The 19,601-nt window shown below is 55.0% G+C and overlaps 1 protein-coding gene across 2 annotated transcripts in view; it reads left to right on the top strand.

Annotated features, from left to right (window-relative positions):
• The window catches only part of RAP1A (RAP1A, member of RAS oncogene family), a 29,116-nt gene extending 17,838 nt beyond the window's left edge, over positions 1 to 11,278 (top strand). The window contains exons 4-9 of one of the 2 annotated variants that reach the window (XM_066335874.1): positions 2,171 to 2,239; positions 3,003 to 3,059; positions 4,206 to 4,346; positions 6,622 to 6,765; positions 9,014 to 9,129; positions 10,544 to 11,278. In XM_066335874.1, coding sequence (XP_066191971.1) covers positions 2,171 to 2,239; positions 3,003 to 3,059; positions 4,206 to 4,346; positions 6,622 to 6,765; positions 9,014 to 9,100 — 498 coding nt within the window. In that variant the 3' untranslated portion in view covers positions 9,101 to 9,129; positions 10,544 to 11,278. The remainder of the gene's footprint in view (positions 1 to 2,170; positions 2,240 to 3,002; positions 3,060 to 4,205; positions 4,347 to 6,621; positions 6,766 to 9,013; positions 9,130 to 10,543) is intronic. The other variant, XM_066335875.1, reaches the window with a different exon arrangement.
• Positions 11,279 to 19,601: the final 8,323 nt, after the last annotated feature.

Genomic DNA, 19,601 nt, shown 5'->3' with positions numbered 1-19,601 from the left:
CGTTTACAAGGTGTAATTTTTTTACAAGCTCTGTTCTTCCACAGCAATTGAAGCAATCTGTATTACTTTTTCCACCAGCACTTCCCTGATTATCTTAATTTTCTTATGTAACACTGAGACACTCACTAGGTGAGATGGGGCACTTAGTAGTACGCTGTAAATAAAAATTACTCAGCATCTCACACATTTGAATTTCCTTCTTTGTGATTGGAAGCCTGAGTCAGCACCATCGCTGACCTTTTTAACAGCTGAAATGCAAATACTCAAACAGTCTGGTAAACAAAAGTTAAATTCTTTCTGACAGGCTGGCTGCTAACTCAGCATATTTGGTAATTCATATGCAGCATAGATCCATTATGTTTGTAGGAGCACACAGTAAGTGCCAATTAGCGGCTGGGAGTGGATAATATTCAGCTTTCAAAGAGTCTCTGTGCTGATTTACAAGCCTTAGCAAGGAGAGGTTACAAGGTGGGATTTCAAATAATCTGGGGGTGACTTTAAATTTCGTTCTTCCAAGTGTATGAAGTGACCTGTGCAACAAAGAGCCTGGTGTTCATTTCCAGCTCTGTTTGCACTCGGTGACAATATGGGGCTGTTCCACTGCAGCTCCTCCTTGTTGCTTTAACTCCTGTGTGCCAGCACAGGCCTGGTGGTGCTTCTGCTGACGGTGGTGGAGTAGCAGAAAACCTGCACAGTTACAGAGCCACAGTTGTTTAGCAACTTGTGTTTCCTGTACAGCAGTTTTATCCCATTTCTGAGGCCAGCACTCTCCTGGGGTGCCAGTGGGTGACACAATTTCCAGGGGAGCCCAGTGCTGCAAAATCTTCCAGAGAACTGGAAACTGAAGTTGGGCTGCACAACCCAAACAGAGGGAAACTTGTGAAAGTCTTGGATCTGCACATAACCCAGAAACACCCCCAGATTTGTAGCCTCTCCCTTTCTTTTCACCTATAATACAAAAAAACAAAGCCCATCAGAGATCAAGAGTGTTTCAGATCACTTCTGCTTCCCAGAGTTCCCCACAGAGGGGACAGATGTGACAGTCTCATGTGTGAGCCTCTGGCCAAGAGCTGCCTCTCTGGGGAGCAGCTGTGTGAACCTGGCCGTGCTGGAATCCACAGGAACCATCCCAAAACTCAGTCTGTGCCCCCCAGTGCTGCCTGCTGGCTTCAGCGTTGGTGTAACTCTGAGCCACGTCCATGGGGAGGGAGGTTTGCTGAGGTCTGCTCCTCAGGCAGGCTGGGACAGCTGTTCAGTGTGACAGGAAAACACTGCAGGAGCAGACACTTCCTTCATTAGAGTGTAAAATGCACTAATTTAGTGATACAGAATGATTTTGAAGTGAGGAAGTTGTGGCTTCTCAGACTTTCCTCACAAATTTGCAGGATTTGTGTCTGAGACTTGTGAAAGGTTCAGCTGGCAAAAGATAATTTGGTGTGTTTGTTGGTTTTCAAGGGACAAAAGTAAGTGCTGGGATCCCATCCCTCAGTTCCACAAACAAACACCAGCTTGTTTTACCCAAATCTTCAGCCCCTCCTGTGCTGCCCTGCTGCAGATGATTGTGGGTGATAAAGGGAAAAGGAGCTGTGGCTCCCGGAGGGGAAGGAGAGCTCTGGAGAGGGCACGGAGCTGGGCTGGCAGCTTTGGGGGAATGGCTGGGCTCACTGACTGAGTGCAGGGAAGGAAACTGCCCCTCTGGATGGAGTGAGGGCTCCTCCTGCAGTGGGCAGTGCCCAGGGAGTCTGCAGGCTGCTCTCCCTGCCCCGCAGAGGCTGATCTGGGCTGAAATGTGGATTTTCCACAGCGCACAAGTTGTCAGTGCTGCTGCTGAGATCTCAGCTCTTCCACGTTTGGTGATTTTTACCCCTCTAAAGTCACAGGCAGTGGAGTAAAGGCATTTTTGAGGGTGTCGTCTTTTCTGAGACGAGCAAGCAAACAGTTGTAGTGCAAAAATGTTTTGAAAATATGCTTGAATAACGTGATTTTAACAGAAAAAAAGCACAAATTTTATTTTCAGAATTGAAATTTAGTCTTCTTCTCTGGTCCTCACTGTTGACTTTTAACAGCAGAGCAGTTTTACTGTTGTTACTTTTTCCTAAAGTGCTTCTTGGTGAATGTTTCTGGTTGTTTTCAGCTCATCAGGTTTTTTTCTTCTTTCCTTCCTCCCCAGACTGTACAGTTCGTTCAGGGAATTTTTGTTGAAAAATATGACCCAACAATAGAAGATTCATACAGAAAGGTAAAACACCGTCGTTTTTCTTTGTTCCAAGTCGCACAGAGAACAACTCTGAAGTTGTGGGGCTGTTTTGGATGCAGGGCTGGAGCTGTGAGCAGAGTCCCTGCAGGAGCCCTGGGCTCTTACATAACCCCAGGCACAGAGCTGCTTTCTTCCCTCCTGGATGTCAAGTGACCCATTGTTCCACGGATTAGCAGAAATGTCACCAGCGTGAAAGGCACCAAAACATACACTAAAAACTTGTGACATTTGTGCCTCTGATAATTAAATTAAATTGTGGAATGAGTTCTGCTGTTAAATTTACTTGACTTTCCTGGAATTGCCCTCGTTAGGTCCGAGACGTTTCTCAGTGAGTGGAAGTTTTGCAAAGTCTCACTGTGAGGATCCTGAAATATTTCTACATTTTCTTCTTCCCTTATTCCCTTCTGTCCCAGCAGCAAAGAAAAATTAAAGTTTTAAGGTGCTTTGATTTGCGAGAGTGGATTAAGTCGAGATATTTCCAATCTCACTTAAGATGAGATGTTTACGGTGAGCTGCTCGTTTAAGCCTTGCTAATGAAGGGAGTCCTGGAGCATGTGAGCTGACCCAAATGCCCGGCTTGGGGCAGGATTAATCCTCTAGAGCAGTGCTGCTCAGCCCTGGGGACGTGCAGGTGCCTGCTCTGCTGAGAGCCCTTTGTGCAGAAATACAAACTGAGCTGACATTCCTCTTGCCTGTCCCACTGCAGACAATTCATTCTGAGCTCTTTGTTCCCCTTTTCCCCCAGCAAGTGGAAGTAGACTGTCAGCAGTGTATGCTGGAGATCCTCGACACAGCAGGGACAGTAAGTGGCATTTCTTTATCTAATTGGAGTTCCTTTGTTAAGAATGCTAATCCTGCCCAAGCAAAAGCAGTAAATCAGCAGCAGTAATTTAAATGGGAGGATTTTGTTAAACACCCTCAGCCCGGTGTGGTGAGTGCCAGTGGCCTGGGGAGCTCTGTCAGTGCTGGGGCACAGAGCCTGGTGTCCCCTGTGCCACCCCCAGCCCAACTCTCTGCTCTGTCAGTGCTGGGGCACAGAGCCTGCTGTCCCCTGTGCCACCCCCAGCCCAACTCTCTGCTCTGTCAGTGCTGGGGCACAGAGCCTGGTGTCCCCTGTGCCACCCCCAGCCCAACTCTCTGCTCTGTCAGTGCTGGGGCACAGAGCCTGGTGTCCCCTGTGCCATCCCCAGCCCAACTCTCTGCTCTGTCAGTGCTGGGGCACAGAGCCTGGTGTCCCCTGTGCCATCCCCAGCCCAACTCTCTGCTCTGTCAGTGCTGGGGCACAGAGCCTGCTGTCCCCTGTGCCACCCCCAGCCCAGCTTTCTGCTGCGGGAGGATTTTAAACGTGACCTTTGCAAGTGGCCAGGGCACAAGGGCACAGCCTGTGCCAGGCACAGGAGCTGCTTCCCTGGCAGTGCCTCAGCTGTGTGGGGAGCTGAGCAAACCCTGCAGAGCCTGGAGCAGCCCTGGCACTGCCCTGGCACTGCCCTGGCACTGCCCTGTCCCCCAGCAAACAAACCCTCTGGGGGCTGCCAGCACATCCCAGGCAGGTGCTGCTCCCTGGAAGTTGGAAGTTCTCACCAGCAGGAGCAGGAATCATTGCTGTGTGGGTCTGGTGGAAGTCCTGGCCCTGCTGGCACAGTTGTCCAGCCTCCTCTGGCATTTCAGTCTGTCTGCAGAGATGGTTTCATTGCTGCTCTTCATCTTTTCCCCGTTTTTTTTTTTTTTAAGAAGCCCTTTATTAAGGGGAAAAAACACCACCGAAGGGAAGGAGTGTTAATGCTTTTATTCAATTTCCATGCTCCAGTGGGTTTCTGTGCAGGGTAAATATGTAAATCCATGCTCTGTGGCACTGTATTCTTGTCTCCAGTACAATAAGAGTATTCCTTTGGAACTATTCATTAGCTGCATTCACCAGCTAATTACTTTTAAAAATATCTGCTTGCAGGAGCAATTCACAGCCATGAGGGATCTGTACATGAAGAACGGGCAGGGGTTTGCACTAGTATATTCTATAACAGCACAGTCCACGTTTAACGACCTCCAGGACCTGAGGGAACAGATTTTACGGGTTAAGGACACTGAAGATGTGAGTACAATGTGTTTGGTTTTATTTCTGCCAACGGTTCAGCAGTGTTTGCTCTCCAATGCCTGTGTGTTTACAAACCAAGCTGCTTTCAAAGAATGTTCCTGGGTAGTGTGCAGTAAGTTCTCAGAGCCCTGTAGTTTCCAGTGCTGTTGTTTGAGGCCCAGCACCTGCTAAGGGGCATCACAAAACCAAATTGTCCCATGTCCTGGAAACCACAGGCTTTTGGAATGGTGGGAGCTGATTGAGAACAACATTACTTCACTTTTTTCCCTTTAAACTCCTCTCCAGGATTTGCATTTTCTTCTTGCTCAGTGCTTTAGCTGTGCTTTATTTCCCCCAAAGTTAAGGGAAAAGAAGGGTAAGGATGTTCTCGGTGGCTCTGCAGCTGCCCTGGAGACTGCCAGGGTTATTCCAGAGGTGTGAAGGGGAAGTCCAAAGCTGTGGCATTTCCCAGGCTCAGCTGGGAATTCTCTGCAGCCCTGAGCAGCTTCTCAACTCTGTCACCTGGCAAAAGTCTGTCACCCAGGGAGGTCACACAGGGGCAGGAACTGAACCAGGACGGGCCTGGTGGAGTCTGGGCTGTTGTTTTGGTTGTTTTAAACTCCTTTTGAAAAGAGGAAGAGCCGGCTGTGGGGAGTTGGGTGTTTGGCAGAAGGTGGGGCAGGCACAGACCCCTGGGGCTGGGTCTGTCCTGTGCTGCTCCTGGCCTCTCCCTGCTGTAGCTGAGCCCCTCTCTGAGCCAAACTGCTTTTCCCTGGGGCAGGGGCTGCTGCTGGGTCAGTCCTGCTGGCAGGAGCCTGTGCTGGGAGTCTCAGTGCTCTCAGGGAGGGTTTGTGCTCAGCTGGGCAGCTCCAGCCCTCAGCAGACTTTCCTCTGGCCTTCAGGCTCTTACTGCATTGTTAAAATACATTTATTTGCCTGGTGTGTTACCTGTGGAATCCAAGCTTGAGAACATTTTGAATGTTTAGACCACGTTTTGGTGAGTGAGGAAACGTGCTCCTTTCTGTCTTCCGTGTCAGAATGTGTCTAAAGTCCCCCTACAGAAATGGTTACATTATATTTATCTGCAAGAGTTTAAATTCCAGTCTTCTAACAGTAAATGGGCAAAGGTTGTTGCTTACCAAACTCCATTTTTGGATAAACCATTAATACCTTTTGAAATAGCCTTACACAGAGTTTCATGTCTTCCAAAGCTGTACTGCTTACTCATCTCAGAATACTCAGTGTAGTATTTTTGCCCTATTATTTCTCAGCCTCATACACTTCAGTTTTTTTGCTGAACACGTTCAAAACTCATTTTCATGTTTCAGTATGAGAAAATATCTCTTTAACTGTCTAGAAAACTATAAAGAACAGGATATTTACAACTCTGTCAAAGCTGATAGAGTTATAAATATCCTGTAAATCTGATTTCAAATGAGCTTTTTTTGCATTTGCTTCATCTGTACTGTGACTTCAGGTTCCTGATGTAATAAGGAAAATTTATGTCTCAAAATTAAAAATATGATCATTTTCTAATGGGTATGGCTGGAGTTTTAAAGCCAAAAATTAATCCTGAGTGTCAGGAAGAGGCCACAAATATTAACACTGAAGTAGATTGAAAACACACAGTGTGTCTGTAGTAAGTTACCAAATGAAGCGGGTGGTGATCTGTTTTCCAGCTGGAAAGGACTCTGTTTCTGCTCAAAGAATTCAATGTCTGAGGAAGTGGAGGGGTGCACACCCTGATCAGCAGCTCTTGAGGGTTTTTTGTGCTTGTGCTCAGTGTGGGGGAAACAGGAAACGGTGCTGGGCTGTGGCACCGTCCTGCTGTGCCCTGAGCAGTGCCATCCCCTGAGCTGTCACAGCACCCAGGGGACATGGCCCGAGCCCTGCCGGGGCACACGGGGCTGGGCCAGCCTCTGGGGCCACTCCTGTCACCTGCTGCTGCACCTGGCCCCAGGCTGGGCTCCTTGGGAGAGAATCTGGGGTGGGTTTGGTTCCCTATTGAAGGTGCTACAGAACCCAGAGTGGTTTGGGTGGGGAGGGTCCTCAAAGCTCATCCCTGAGCAGGGACAGCTGGCACCACCCCAGGGTGCTCCCCCTGGCCTGGGACACCTCCTCCTGCACCTTGGGGACATCCTGGAGGGCCACAGCTGTGACAGGCACTGGGGAGGGGCAGGGGCCACTTCATCCTCGTCTCCTGATGATTACTGGTTTTCATTTTTTTTGGTGCTGCATTTTTGGTGCTGCATTTTTGATGTTGCATTTCCCCCTCCTGCTTGCCCCTCTGCAGGTTCCCATGATTCTGGTTGGCAATAAATGTGACCTGGAGGAAGAACGAGTCGTGGGCAAAGAGCAGGGGCAGAACTTAGCACGACAGTGGTGTAACTGTGCCTTTCTAGAATCGTCTGCAAAGTCCAAAATCAACGTAAACGAGGTAAGCAGCCCCTGCTCCCGTGTCCCAGCGTGGACAGGGACTGACCCAGCAGTTGTGTCTGCCTGGGGACGTTCAGGATGAGCCTGGGTTCCCAGCCTGGGCAGGGCTGCTGTGGTGTGTAGTCAGGACTTTTCTGGCTGCTGTAGGGAGGTTTGCTCCCTTGTCTCTGCAGAGGCGGGTGACTCCCAGCCACGTGTTTCTGGGGCCCCTCTCAGGGCCCAGGGGTGCAGAGGCTCCTGAGCAGCCCCAGCTGGCTGGGTGACTCCTGCCTTAGATAAACTTTATCTGGAGGCAGTGTTTTGTGAGGGAACTGCTGCCACTGCAGACGTGGGTGATGCCCCTTGTGCTCCTGTCTCGTGTGGGGCTGGCCGTTGCTTTGGAAGATTTGCATTTCTGGCTGCAGGTGCCTCCTCACAGCCCTCTGCAAGCCCCCAGTGGCTAAAACCCTGCCCAAAGCCAAGTTTAGCTGAGAGCCCTTTGCTCTGGGCTGCCTCCTGCTGCTGCCTGGGGCTCTGGGTCTGCTCCACATCACCCACCACGGTTTTATTCTGTGCTGGGAGTTATCTGCCCGTGCCAGAGGCCAAGTTTGCAGGCACAAAAGCTGAGGTGACCCCGTGCAGCAGGGCTGGGCTGCTGCCAGCTGATAAGTGGGGCTGTCCAGGGGGCTGGGATAAGCAGGAGCAGCAGGATCCTGGCCCAGGCCGGGCTCCAGGCAGCAGGATGTGCTGCGTGGGGCTGCTGGAGAGGGAAGGGAGCTGCAGGCTCTGGGAGTTGCAGCTGCTGTGGCTGGGCTCAGCCTGGTGCAGTGCTCAGCACCGGCAGAGCAGGGGTCTGTCTGTGTGCTGGGTGGTGCTGGGGCAGGGAGCAGCAGCTCAGTGATCCAGCAGGGATCTCCTGGGATGGCTGCATCCCACCTTTGGGGTGCAGAGTGACCCTCACCCCTGGGAAGGGGGGTTCTGTGGGGCCACAGCCTGGGACACCCCTCATCCCTCACCTGGGGCCTCCCCCTTCCCCTGCTGGGGCTGCAGCCTCCAGGGAGGTCACAGCAGAGAGAAGAACCTGGTTATGTGGGAGATGAGTTTCTGGTTTCCTGCCAGTTGGTATTTCCTAGCTGTGGAAAGTACAAAAGCTGAGGAAATCAAAGAGAGAAACTGTGAATGGGCAGCACTGGGAGTTCACCCTGCTGGCTCCTGGCCTGGGGGAGCACTTGCATTTTGGGGGGTTTATTCCTCCTTTCTCACTGCTTTTGGAGTTTCTAAATTTGTTAAAATCTAGGTAAAGAGTGATAAATTCCTACATGCATTTGCTGAATGTGCATCAGACCTTTCAGATGATAAGCTTTTAATCCAGAGTGAATCAGGAGTGTCCTTCTGGTGACCTCTGAGATGCTCCTGCAGCACCCTGACTGTTTTTAGGGGTGGTGGCATTCCTGAAACCTTGTTGCAGATGTCTGTACTCACAGTCAGTACTAGCAGATAAATAATCTAACTTAAGAGAAAGGAAAATCTTAAATTTCAGTTGTTACAGTGTGTTATAAACTGTTCCTTTGTCTTTGGAATTTCTTTGGAATCAACAAGAATTTGTGAGCTGTCAGCCACTCCAGGAAGGGGAAAAAATAAACAAGGACAAGGGTGGAGCCCTCTGAAGGTTGAAATATTTCTCCTCAATGCTGTGACCCAGCTCCAAGCATTTTTGCAAAGCTCATTTTGCTATAAATGGGTTGAGTCCTGCTGGGAAAACAACTCCCAGCACCAGAGTTCCCAAAAGCTGAGAGAGGGCCCTGGAGAGGTCCCGTGCTGGAAATGTCAGAGTTCAGCTGTTGGGAGGGACAGCAGGGACAGGCCTCTTGTCCTCTGGGGCTCTGCAGACCCCCCAGCCCGGGGGCACCACTGCCAGGCTGATCCTGGGGGTGTTTATGCCCCTCTTAGAAAACCTTTTGTTAATCCCGAGTTTGCTCCCACTTTTCCAAAGCCAGGAAAATGTCACCATTTCATTGCTGTGCTCCTCTGAAGGCTTTGGGTGTGATAAACTGAATTTCCAGCTCCCTGATGTTCTGCACACTGATGGGAACTTTGGGTTTCTTCTTCCATAAGCAGCTGCTTGAGAAACATTTAATAAATTCAGGCAGTTTAATTGAATTTACACAACTGCAGCCACCAGGAGAGAATTGTCAGCTCCCCAGCCTGCCTCAGCCTTGACAGCTTGTGTTCTGTCACTTGGATTTTTCACTTGTGTTTTTCATTTGCAGATCTTTTATGACCTGGTCAGACAGATAAATAGAAAAACACCAGTGGAAAAGAAGAAGCCTAAAAAGAAATCATGTCTGCTGCTCTAGACTCCCACCACGCAGCAGCTCTGAGCCAGGTAAGAGGGGTGTGCTCCTACCTGGGGCAGGTGAGCAGAGCAGCTCCTGAGGGGCCCCTTCCCTCTGCTGCTCTTCCTGGGCCTTTCCTCTCACCCCTCTGGGCTCTCCCTCTGCCCTCTGAGCTCTGGGCTCACTTTGGCTCCCTTTTTCTCCCCTGATCAGTGTTCCTGGCCCCGTGCTGGGAGCGCTGGGGACAATTCCAGGTTGCTTTGGGTGGGACATGGGCTTCAGTGGCACAGAAAGAAAAAGCTGCCCACCAAAGCAAACAAACAAGCAAACATAAAAAACCCCAAACCAAACCCAACCAAAAAACCCCGCCAAGGCTGGACACAGCTATAAATAATCTTCCTGTGTATCTTGGCAGGGAACTCTGTGTGCTCACAGCTGCTCTGTCATGCTGCCGGCAGGAAACAGCAGCTCTGTGGCTCCAGGTTTGGGACAGGAATGTCCCCATCTGGGGGCAGAGAAGGGCACTGGGTGATGGCCCAGCTCTGCCACCTGCCTCTGTCACCCCCAGAGGGCTCCTGGGCTGTGTCCTGCTGCTGGGGCAGAGCAGCCCAGCTGGAGAAAAGCTCCCGGCTCTGGGGGCTCTGGGGGCTGAATTCCTGAGGACAGGACCCTGCCAGGCCTGAGCCCTGCTGGCCCTGAGGCTGCCCAGGAGTGCCTCAGGAGGGTCAGGGCACTGCAGGGGCTGTTCTGGGCTGATTCAGGAGGCTCTTAGCCCGGGCTTTGGGTGGCACAGTCACAGCCCAGGGCAGTGGGGAGCAATGGCTTTGGGAAAGGGAACTGAAGAGCCTGAAGTGGCTTTTCCTGTTGCTCAGGTGATCCCTGCTGCTCAGGCAGGATGGAGTTTGCATTCCCCAGCCCAGGAGGAAACTATCCCTGCCCTTCCCTCCCTGCCAGAGCCCGTGTGCAGCAGCACTGGAGCTGCTGGAGGAGTCCCTGTGCTCAGCCCCCTGGAGGCACAGAGCCCTGCAGGGTTTGGGCTGGCAGGGACCCCGAGCCCTTTTCTCACCCTCCAGCACCTCCTGAAGCCCCTCTGGGCCAAGCCTGGTGGCCACAGCTCGGGAGGACTCTGACTGCTCAGGCTTTGAGAGGGGTTTTATTATCCCAGAAGGGAAAAGCTGGATCAGTGCCCCCCTGGGCTGCTGACCCGGGGTTCTGGGGCCGGGGGCACTATCAGGCAGTGGCAGGAGGGTGGCAGTTGTGTGACACTGCGCTGTGGCCCCGATAAAACACAACACTGAGAGAGTTCCACAATCTCCTGCTTTCTGTAGCTGGAAGCAGCCCTGAGTTCTGGGGAAAGGAGCTGCTGTGGGCACGGGCCCTTGGCTCTCGGGCTCTGATCCCAGCAGCAGAGGGAGAAATGTCCCTCCATCCTCTTCTCTTTGTGCTCTGTTTCACCTTCCCCAGATTGCAGGAATGAAGAACTGTTGCCTACCTGGAAAGTGCCAGCATTCCCAACTCCAGAACCTTACGGAAATGAGTAACATATCGGAAGAAGCTTCTCCTGTTTTTTATATCCTACGGGAAGGATTTAGGTCTGAACAATGGTTTGCACACAGCCCCCAGAAAAAGCAGTTGCTCTGTGTATATCTCTTGGAAATTTAAGCCAATATTCCTCCTTCCTCCTCCTTTGCAATAGCAATTAACAGATGTGAAAATAAATATAATTGACTCTAGCATATGATTATCCCAAGGAGCATGGATGCATTTCAAATGTTAGAGATTGCTACTATAATTAAAATTCATATTGACCATTTTATCATAATTTCTCCCCATCAAGCACTAAAAATGTTCCACTGTTATATTTTATATCTATAACTATAGATATATATTATCCAAAATTTCCCTTTGAACTCACTGCAACAAATAACTTTTTGAGTCATTGACTTCATTTTATATTTAAAAGTTACGGAATATCATTATTTTCATTCAGCCATTGTATTCTAATTAAAAATGTTTGTGCATAATGCTTTGGAAAAAATGGGTCTTTTATAGGAAAAAAAAACTGGGATAACTGATTTCTATGGCTTTAAAAGCAAAAATATATAATATACTAAACCAACTCTAATATTGCTTCTTGTGTTTTACTGTCACAGATTAAATTACAGCTTTTATGAATGATTAAATTTTAGTACATTTTCATTTTTGTTTCTGTGTTTTTGTTACCGTTTCCAGCCTTTGGCTTTGCCCCACATTCTGGGAGTTCTGTCCCACCCTGGTGGCTCAGGGGGTTTGTTGAGGCTCCCCAATGCTGGGTGTGGTGTTCCCCTCCCAAAGGACAGCAGGCAGCTCTTGGCTTGTCTCTTGGCTTGTTGAAGATTGTTTTCCTGCAGATATTTCCCTGCTCGGTGGCTCTGAGCTGCACAAGTTTGGTGTCAGTCCCAGGCTTGGCTGGCTCGGAGGATGATCTGGGTTTCAGAGCAGGTTTTGCCTGGAGGTCCCTGATCAGCTGAAGGGTTGGTTTGGTTTCATTTTGGGTTCGTTCCTTGTGGATTTTTTTAAATGTCTATTGGTTTAAGGAAGTTCCAAAGAGCAGGATCTGAAGAGAGCCCCGTGGGTGCTGCATCCTCCCGTGGGTGCAGGTCAGAGCCCCCGTGGGACCCCAGGACCTCCTGGGGATATGCTGGATCTGCTGGATCCCCCCGGGGCTGTGGGATCTGCTGGGACCCCCCAGGATCTGCTGGATCCTCCCGGGGCTGTGGGATCTGCTGGATCCCCTGGGGCTGTGGGATCTGCTGGATCCCCCTGGGGCTGTGGGATCTGCTGGATCCCCTGGGGCTGCAGGATTTGCTGCTGCCCCTGCTGAGTGAGAGCAGAAATGTCTTCACAGGGAGCACTCAGCCCAGGCCTTGTCCTGCTGCTCCCGAAGGGGATTAAAGTGTGACCTGTTCCTGTGCCTGCCGTGGAGTTACTGGAGTCCAGGGCGAGCAGGTTTTGTAAAAGGGTTTTCCTAAAACTCTGCTCCTGATGCAGCTGTTGAATTACAGAGATCCCAGTCTCCAAGTGCAGCCCCAACAAGGCTGGATGCAAACATCTGGGTGGTGTGACAACATCTGGGTGGTGTGACAACATCTGGGTGGTGTGACAACATCTGCCTGCTGGCAGGCGCTGGGACAGGCACAGTCCCTTCAGCTCCCTGTCTTCAAGCCGCCTCTGCACCTTTCTCAGGAGGAGCAAAGCTCGGTGTTTGCAGGTCGGTTACCCTTAGAAATGTAAAAATATTTTAGTAATAAAGTCATTTCAATGATCGCTGGACGTGTCTTGTCTAAGCCGGGGCACGGAGTGGGCTGTGAACGGGGGTGTGCGGGGTGAGGATGGGGATGGGGATGGGGATGGGGATGGGGATGGGGATGAGGATGAGGATGAGGATGAGGATGGGGATGGGGATGAGGATGAGGATGGGGATGGGGATGAGGAGGAGGATGAGGATGGGGATGGGGATGAGGATGAGGATGGGGATGGGGATGAGGAGGAGGATGAGGAGGAGGATGAGGAGGAGGATGAGGAGGGGGATGGGGATGAGGATGGGGATGGGGATGGGGATGGGGATGAGGATGAGGAGGAGGATGGGGATGAGGATGGGGATGAGGATGAGGATGGGGATGAGGATGGGGATGGGGGTGAGGATGGGGATGAGGATGAGGAGGGCCGAGCGGCCGCAGCGCTCCGAGCCCCGCTGCCGCTAGATGGGAGTGTGGGAGAGGCTCCGGGCTGGGGACGGCTCCGCTGGCATCGCTCTAATTCGGGATTTGGGCAGCGCAAACCGCCCTCTCCCCTCCCCTCTGCCCCCGCAGGGCGCTCGTTTTCGCACTGGATAAAAGGAAAGTTCTTCTCTAATGGATTTCAGCACAATGGCCCCAGATCCATGGGACACGCTCGAGCCGCTGCAGCTCCGTGTCACACGGAAATGTCCCGAAGCATTGTTAATGTCACTGGGTTAAAAATCGCTTCGTGCAGAATGTCCTAAAGAGAGGGGAAAGAACAACCGCCCACAAGTGCCCGGCTGCTGCTCTTGACCAGAACCAGCTGAGCACAGGGGGATTTTGCTGTGAGCAAGGGGGCACATTTAGAATTCCCCTGGAGCCATCCAGCTCCTCTGAGCTGTGCACAGATCCCCCGCAGACCCCCGGCCATCAGCTCCTGTGCTGCTCCCACACCCCCAGGCTCTGCTTACCGACTGTCAGTGTTTTCTGAAGGTGATTCTAAGCCGTGTTTCCCCCAGTGGGTTGGATCAGGTGATCCCACACGTCCTGCCTCACTGGGAATTTTAATTGCAGGATGAGATGCTGACCCAGACAGGTGACAGGGAACGTTCCCAGGGTGCTCACACCAGGTTTGTCCCTGCCTCTGAGCTGCATTCCTGCCACGGCAGGGGCTGATGTGGGGCGTCCTGCATCCTGCAGCCACCCGAGAGACCAGAAAATTCCCCTTAAATTCACCATTAACCTTGGCAAAATCGCCAGAACTAATGAATGTTTTCTTTCTTTTGCCAGGACCAGGCACTGAGGAATGAAATTGGATTTTCCAGATGCCCAGGTGCCACTTGGTGAATACCCAGCGTGTGCTCGCTGTCCTGGCTGTGGCTGAGCCCCCTGCCCACCCTGGCTGTGACTGAGCCCCCTGCCCACCCTGGCTGTGGCTGAGCCCCCTGCCCACCCTGGCTGTGGCTGAGCCCCCTGCCCACCCTGGCTGTGGCTGAGCCCCCTGCCCACCCCTCTCTGGGGCTGAGCCCCCTGCCCACCCTGGCTGTGGCCGAGCCCCCTGCCCACCCTGGCTGTGGCTGAGCCCCCTGCCCACCCTGGCTGGGGCTGAGCCCCCTGCCCACCCTGGCTGGGGCTGAGCCCCCTGCCCACCCTGGCTGGGGCTGGGTTCTGGCTCTCCTTTCCCTGCAGCAGCTGCTCGGTGCTCTGGCTTTCAGCCACGGCTCTGTCTTTCCTCCTGGAAGGAAACTCCTCCAATGTGGGAGCCAGCCCCGTGCAGGAGGAGGGAGAGGAGAGGACTGGGGGGCTCTGGGCTCGGTAGCCCCCAGCCGGGGTGGGTTAGCCAACGCCGCAGGCTCCCGGCAGTCCGGGCACAGCTCTGCCCCTGCTCCTGCTCCTGCCACGGGAAATCCCTCCCGAATTCCAGGGACCTGGGGGAACCCTGTCTGTGCTATCCCGGACCGACAGCAGCCTTCTCTCCCCACTCGGCAGGAGGCTGCACACGAGGAAACTGCTGGTTCCTCCCGTGGTGAGAGGCAGGATCTGAAGCGTGTCCTGGATCCTCCGTCCCTGGGGCCAGCGGGATTCTCTCCCGATGGAGGCGCCCCAGAGGCGGCTGAACCCATTGTGCCGGCTCTGGGCCGGCCGGGGGCAGAGCTGCAGCCCGGGGCTGGGCTGGGAATGTCCGTGCTGCCTGGGCCCTGCCCCGAGCCCGGCAAACATCCCCGGCATTTCCCTCGGCCGGCCACGTCCCGGCCGGCGCGGGGCAGCTGCGGGCACAGGGAGCGCCTTGTGCGGGGAGGATGCTCCAGCGCCCACCGACACCACAAAGGGCCCGTTCACGGGCCGGGAGCGGCTCCCCGGCCGGACACTGGGGCTTTATGAGGCCCCTCGGTGCCGGGGGCACCCGGGATGATCCCCCAGCGCTGGATCATCGTCTCCCCCGGGAGCTCTCCGCCCAGAGCCCTCTGCCCTGGGGCCTCAGCCCTGCCCTTCCCCTGCAGGGGCTTCACAGAGAACCCACTCCCCTGCCGCCCTCCGGGGTGAGCGAGAGGAGCAGGGCTGCTGCCCCTCCCTGCCCAGGCTGTTTAATTGTCAAATTAAACCAGCCCTCGGGTAAATTCACTCCAGCTCCCTCTCCCTGCCCCGGCTCCAGCGTGGCTGTGACGTTTTGAGGGCTGCTGGAGCCCAGCCTCCTACACCCATCTTCCCTTCACCCATCTTCCCTTCGGCTTTGGAGACAAGGAGTGTCAAGCTGCTGTGTCAGGTCGGCTCAAATTCACGGGAGAAATCACTTGATTTGAAGCAGTTCGGGTTATTAGATATGACGGCCCAGGAGCCCCCGCAGGATAATCCCGGGTGATAAATGGTGTTTGAAGTGAGGGAGACCCGACAGCAGCCAGCTCCAGCCCCAGGCCCCGATTCGGCTGCAGGAACAGGGGAGCAGAGGGCAGGGCTGGATGTGCACAGCAGCAGCTCCAGAGCTGCCCCAAACGCAGAAGGAACTGAGCAGCCTCTGGAACGCCCCTGGGACAGTCCCAAAGCCCCGTGCACGGGGAACGTGGGGCAGAGGTGGCCTTGGCAGTGCTGGGACGGCTGGGTTTGGCCTCAGAGGGCTTCTCCAGCCTCAGTGGCTCTGTGATGAACCAACACTTGCACACTGAGGGTTTCTGCCCCGTCCTGTGAACCCGGGTCAGCTCACTCCGGTACCATCCAGGGCAGAAGCACCAGAATGTGGCAAGCAAACCCTCAGTGGCAACCAGGAGTTGTGATCTCTGGTCAGAATTGTACAGGGATCTCAGCGGGAACAAGGAAAGGATCCACCTCCCCCTCTCCCCAAGTCCAGCAGTGCTGAGCACACCCAGGACACGGATTGGAGCTGGAGGAGTCCTCAGACCAGGGGCTCAGCTCCCCAATCCCTCTGCTGGGTGAAACCGGCCCCGGCAGGAGCAGGACCCGGCAGTGGCTGTGTGTGACTGTGTGTGACTGTGTGTGACTGTGTGTGACTCTGTGACTGTGTGTGACTGTGTGTGACTGTGTGTGGCTGTGTGTGACTGCGTGTGACTGTGTGTGACTGCGTGTGACTGTGTGTGACTGTGTGTGACTGTGTGTGACTGTGTGTGCCCTGCAGGACCCGGCTGTGACTGTGTGTGACTGTGTGTGGCTGTGTGTGACTGCGTGTGACTGTGTGTGACTGTGTGGGACTCTGTGACTGTGTGTGACTGTGTGTGACTGCGTGTGACTGTGTGTGACTGTGTGTGACTGCGTGTGACTGCGTGTGACTGCGTGTGACTGTGTGTGACTGTGTGTGACTGTGTGTGACTGTGTGTGACTGCGTGTGACTGTGTGTGACTGTGTGTGACTGTGTGTGACTGTGTGTGGCTGTGTGTGTCAGAACCCACCCCAGAGCCGGAGGCACCTTTCCCGGCAGGAGCCGGCCCTGGCTGTGCCTCTCTGCCCACCTCGGGGGGTTCCTCTGTCCAACAAACCTGCTGAGGCTGACCAGCGGCCCACGGGCGGCTCTTGGCCCTTTCCTTCTGAAGCAATCAGCGTTTAGGGCTTGACTGAGAAGGATTTGGTGTGAGATAAGCTCCCCAGAGCGGGGCCAGGGCTGAAGTAATAATTGAATAAGTGCGAGGTGGTGAATGAGACACGTCAGGATGAGTCAGAGCAAAAGCTGCTCTGGGCCAGGAGGGAAAAGGCTCCCGGGTGTCTCCTGAGCCCCTGGAGCTGCCAGGGCAGGGCTGGGGGAAAGGCCGGGGCTCTCTGGGGCTGTGGCAGGGTGAAGAGCTCCCGGGTGCTGCTGCCGGGGCCGCGGGCTTGGGGCTGGGCTCCTGGAGCAGCCCGCGCTGGGATCGTGCCTGCCCTGTGCCAGGGCTGCAGCTGCCGGGGCAGACGGGAGCGACAGCGCCGAGGTGTGCTGCTGCGCCCAGCCCCGGCCCCACAGGGATTTCTCGGCCACCGTCTGCCGGGAGCTGAGCCTCTGCCACACTCCGGGCTGTGCTGTCGGCATCCCGTGTCCCTCCCGCTGGATTTCCCACTCCCTTTCATTTTTCAGCAGTTTGTTCGGTCCTGCTCCCAGCAGAGGCAGCTCCACGGCGAGGAGAAGAAATCGAGGGTTTATTTTTAGAAAGTGCCAAAAGAGTTCAACCCAAGGCAAATGCAATTACTTCAGGTTGTGCACAGGCTCCTGAGGAGCTGCAGAGAAACCATTTCCAAACGGGAAATGCCCTAAAACCCACGGCACGACGGCACGGGGGGGTGAGAGCATCGCTGGGACTGAGAGCATCACTGGGGGCTGAGAGCATCACTGGGGGCTGAGAGCATCACTGGGGGGATCGAGAGCATCACTGGGGGGCTGAGAGCATCACTGGGGGGTTGAGAGCATCACTGGGGCTGAGAGCATCACTGGGGCTGAGAGCATCACTGGGGCTGAGAGCATCACTGGGGGCTGAGAGCATCACTGGGGCTGAGAGCATCACTGGGGGCTGAGAGCATCGCTGGGGCTGAGAGCATCACTGGGGGCTGAGAGCATCACTGGGGGCTGAGAGCATCACTGGGGCTGAGAGCATCACTGGGGCTGAGAGCATCACTGGGGGCTGAGAGCATCACTGGGGGGATCGAGAGCATCACTGGGGCTGAGAGCATCACTGGGGGCTGAGAGCATCACTGGGGGGGTGAGAACATCACTGGGGCTGAGAGCATCACTGGGGGGCTGAGAGCATCACTGGGGCTGAGAGCATCACTGGGGCTGAGAGCATCACTGGGGCTGAGAGCATCACTGGGGGCTGAGAGCATCCCGGAGCTGTGTGAGGAGCTGTGTGAGGAGCTGTGTGAGGAGCTGTGTGAGGAGCTGTGTGAGGAGCTGTGTGAGGAGCCCCTCTCAGCGCAGTGGGGTGCCCCGGGTGCCCCTGGTGCCCACGGCGGGGGGATGAGGAGGTCTGCAGGGTCCCTTCCAACCCCGCCAGGGATTCCCAGGGCTGGGGGGTGATCCCCGGACTCCCCATCCCGCCCCTGCCCTGCCCGGGGGGAGCCCAGCGGGTTCTGCTGCTCCTCCCAGCCTGTCCCCATCCTGCGGGATGCTCTTTGCTCCGGGGCTCTCCCAGGCCTGTTCCCGGCCCAGTTTGGGCCATTCCCTGCCCGAAGGCCCCCGGGCTGTGTGCGGAGCCCTCGGGCCGGGCAGAGCTGCCAGGAGGCTCCGGGACTCGAGGCTTTCACTGTAATTACTCTGAACAAGAGACCCAGTTAAATCTCGGCTCCTCTCGCTCCGCCTGAGCCAACACAAAGAGGAGAAAAGGCCTCAAGCAGACAATTAAAACAAGCAATAAAAGTGCACGGGGAGATGCGTGGAATGGTTTTATTCCTCGACGCGCTGGCCCCCAACAAGTGCCACATGTCCTGTGTACAAATAGCAGCTGCCCAGACTCGCTTAATCATCCCATTGTTGCTTTATAATATTAATTAAACATTCCTCTGGGATTGTTTGCATCCTAATTAAGCAGGGGAACTTACAAAAGACAGCGAAGAAACCAAACAAGTGCGTGCTGGGGGCGCAGTTTTGCTGAACCCTGTGAGTCTATGTTTAAAAAAAAAAAAAACAACATTCAGATGCAGGACCGTGGATAAAAACATTTCCAACATCCACCAGCGCCGGGGGCTGCCCGATTATCGCTCCGGGGGCATCGGGGGCCGCTCCTCGGCCCGGTGTTGGGCTGGGGGAGCCCGGGGGCTCTGCAGGGATCACAGCCCCCATCAGGGCCACGGGAGAGGATCTCTGGTGGGATTCAAAGGGACAGTGAACCCGCAGCGGCTCCGCAGGGGCAGGAGGGACACCGGGACCTGCCGGGATCCCCGCCCGGTGTCACTGTTCATTCCGGGGACCCCAAACTCCGCCGGGATCCCCGCCCGGTGTCACTGCTCCCATCCCAGACCCCAAACCCCGCCCGGTGTCACTGCTCCCATCCCAGACCCCAAACCCCGGCGGGATCCCCGCCCGGTGTCACTGCTCCCATCCCAGACCCCAAACCCCGGCGGGTGTCACTGCTCCCATCCCAGACCCCAAACCCCGGCGGGTGTCACTGCTCCCATCCCAGACCCCAAACCCCGCCCGGTGTCACTGCGCCCATCCCAGACCCCAAACCCCGGCGGGATCCCCGCCCGGTGTCACTGCTCATTCCGGGGACCCCAAACTCCGCCGGGATCCCCGCCCGGTGTCACTGCTCCTACCCCAGACCCCAAACCCCGCCCGGTGTCACTGCTCCCATCCCAGACCCCAAACCCCGCCGGGATCCCCGTCCGGTGTCACTGCTCCCATCCCAGACCCCAAACCCCGGCGGGTGTCACTGCTCCCATCCCAGACCCCAAACCCCGGCGGGGTCGGGGCGGTGCCGGCCGGGGACGCACCCACGGGTGACAATGTGCTATCGGGGTGTCCCCAGGCTTTGCCCAGGGAAGGTCCCCGTGTCCCCTGGGGCTCGCCCTCTCCCCTCTCCCGCAGCCGGCTCGAGCACATTGTTCCCGGCTCAGACTCGTGCACCCTGCAGGGATGCGCTGCGAATTACTTCCCAAATTACGTGAGTAATTAAAATCATGAGAGGGTATCCTGTTAGAGAAGGTAATTAGATGAGCGCGCTGGGGTTTTTGTCTCCTGCCCGGAGACAGCCGGTAACCCTTTCCCGGCCGTGTCCTCCCCGGGAAGCTCAGCCAGGGCTCCGGCTGCCGAGGCTTCCCCGGGAAAACGCCTCCCGCTGCTGCCCGCAGAGCTC

Source organism: Sylvia atricapilla, chromosome 25 (genome assembly GCF_009819655.1).
Source record: "Sylvia atricapilla isolate bSylAtr1 chromosome 25, bSylAtr1.pri, whole genome shotgun sequence".
NCBI classification, from domain to species: Eukaryota; Metazoa; Chordata; class Aves; order Passeriformes; family Sylviidae; genus Sylvia; species Sylvia atricapilla.
This window is presented reverse-complemented; position numbering and strand designations above follow the sequence as displayed.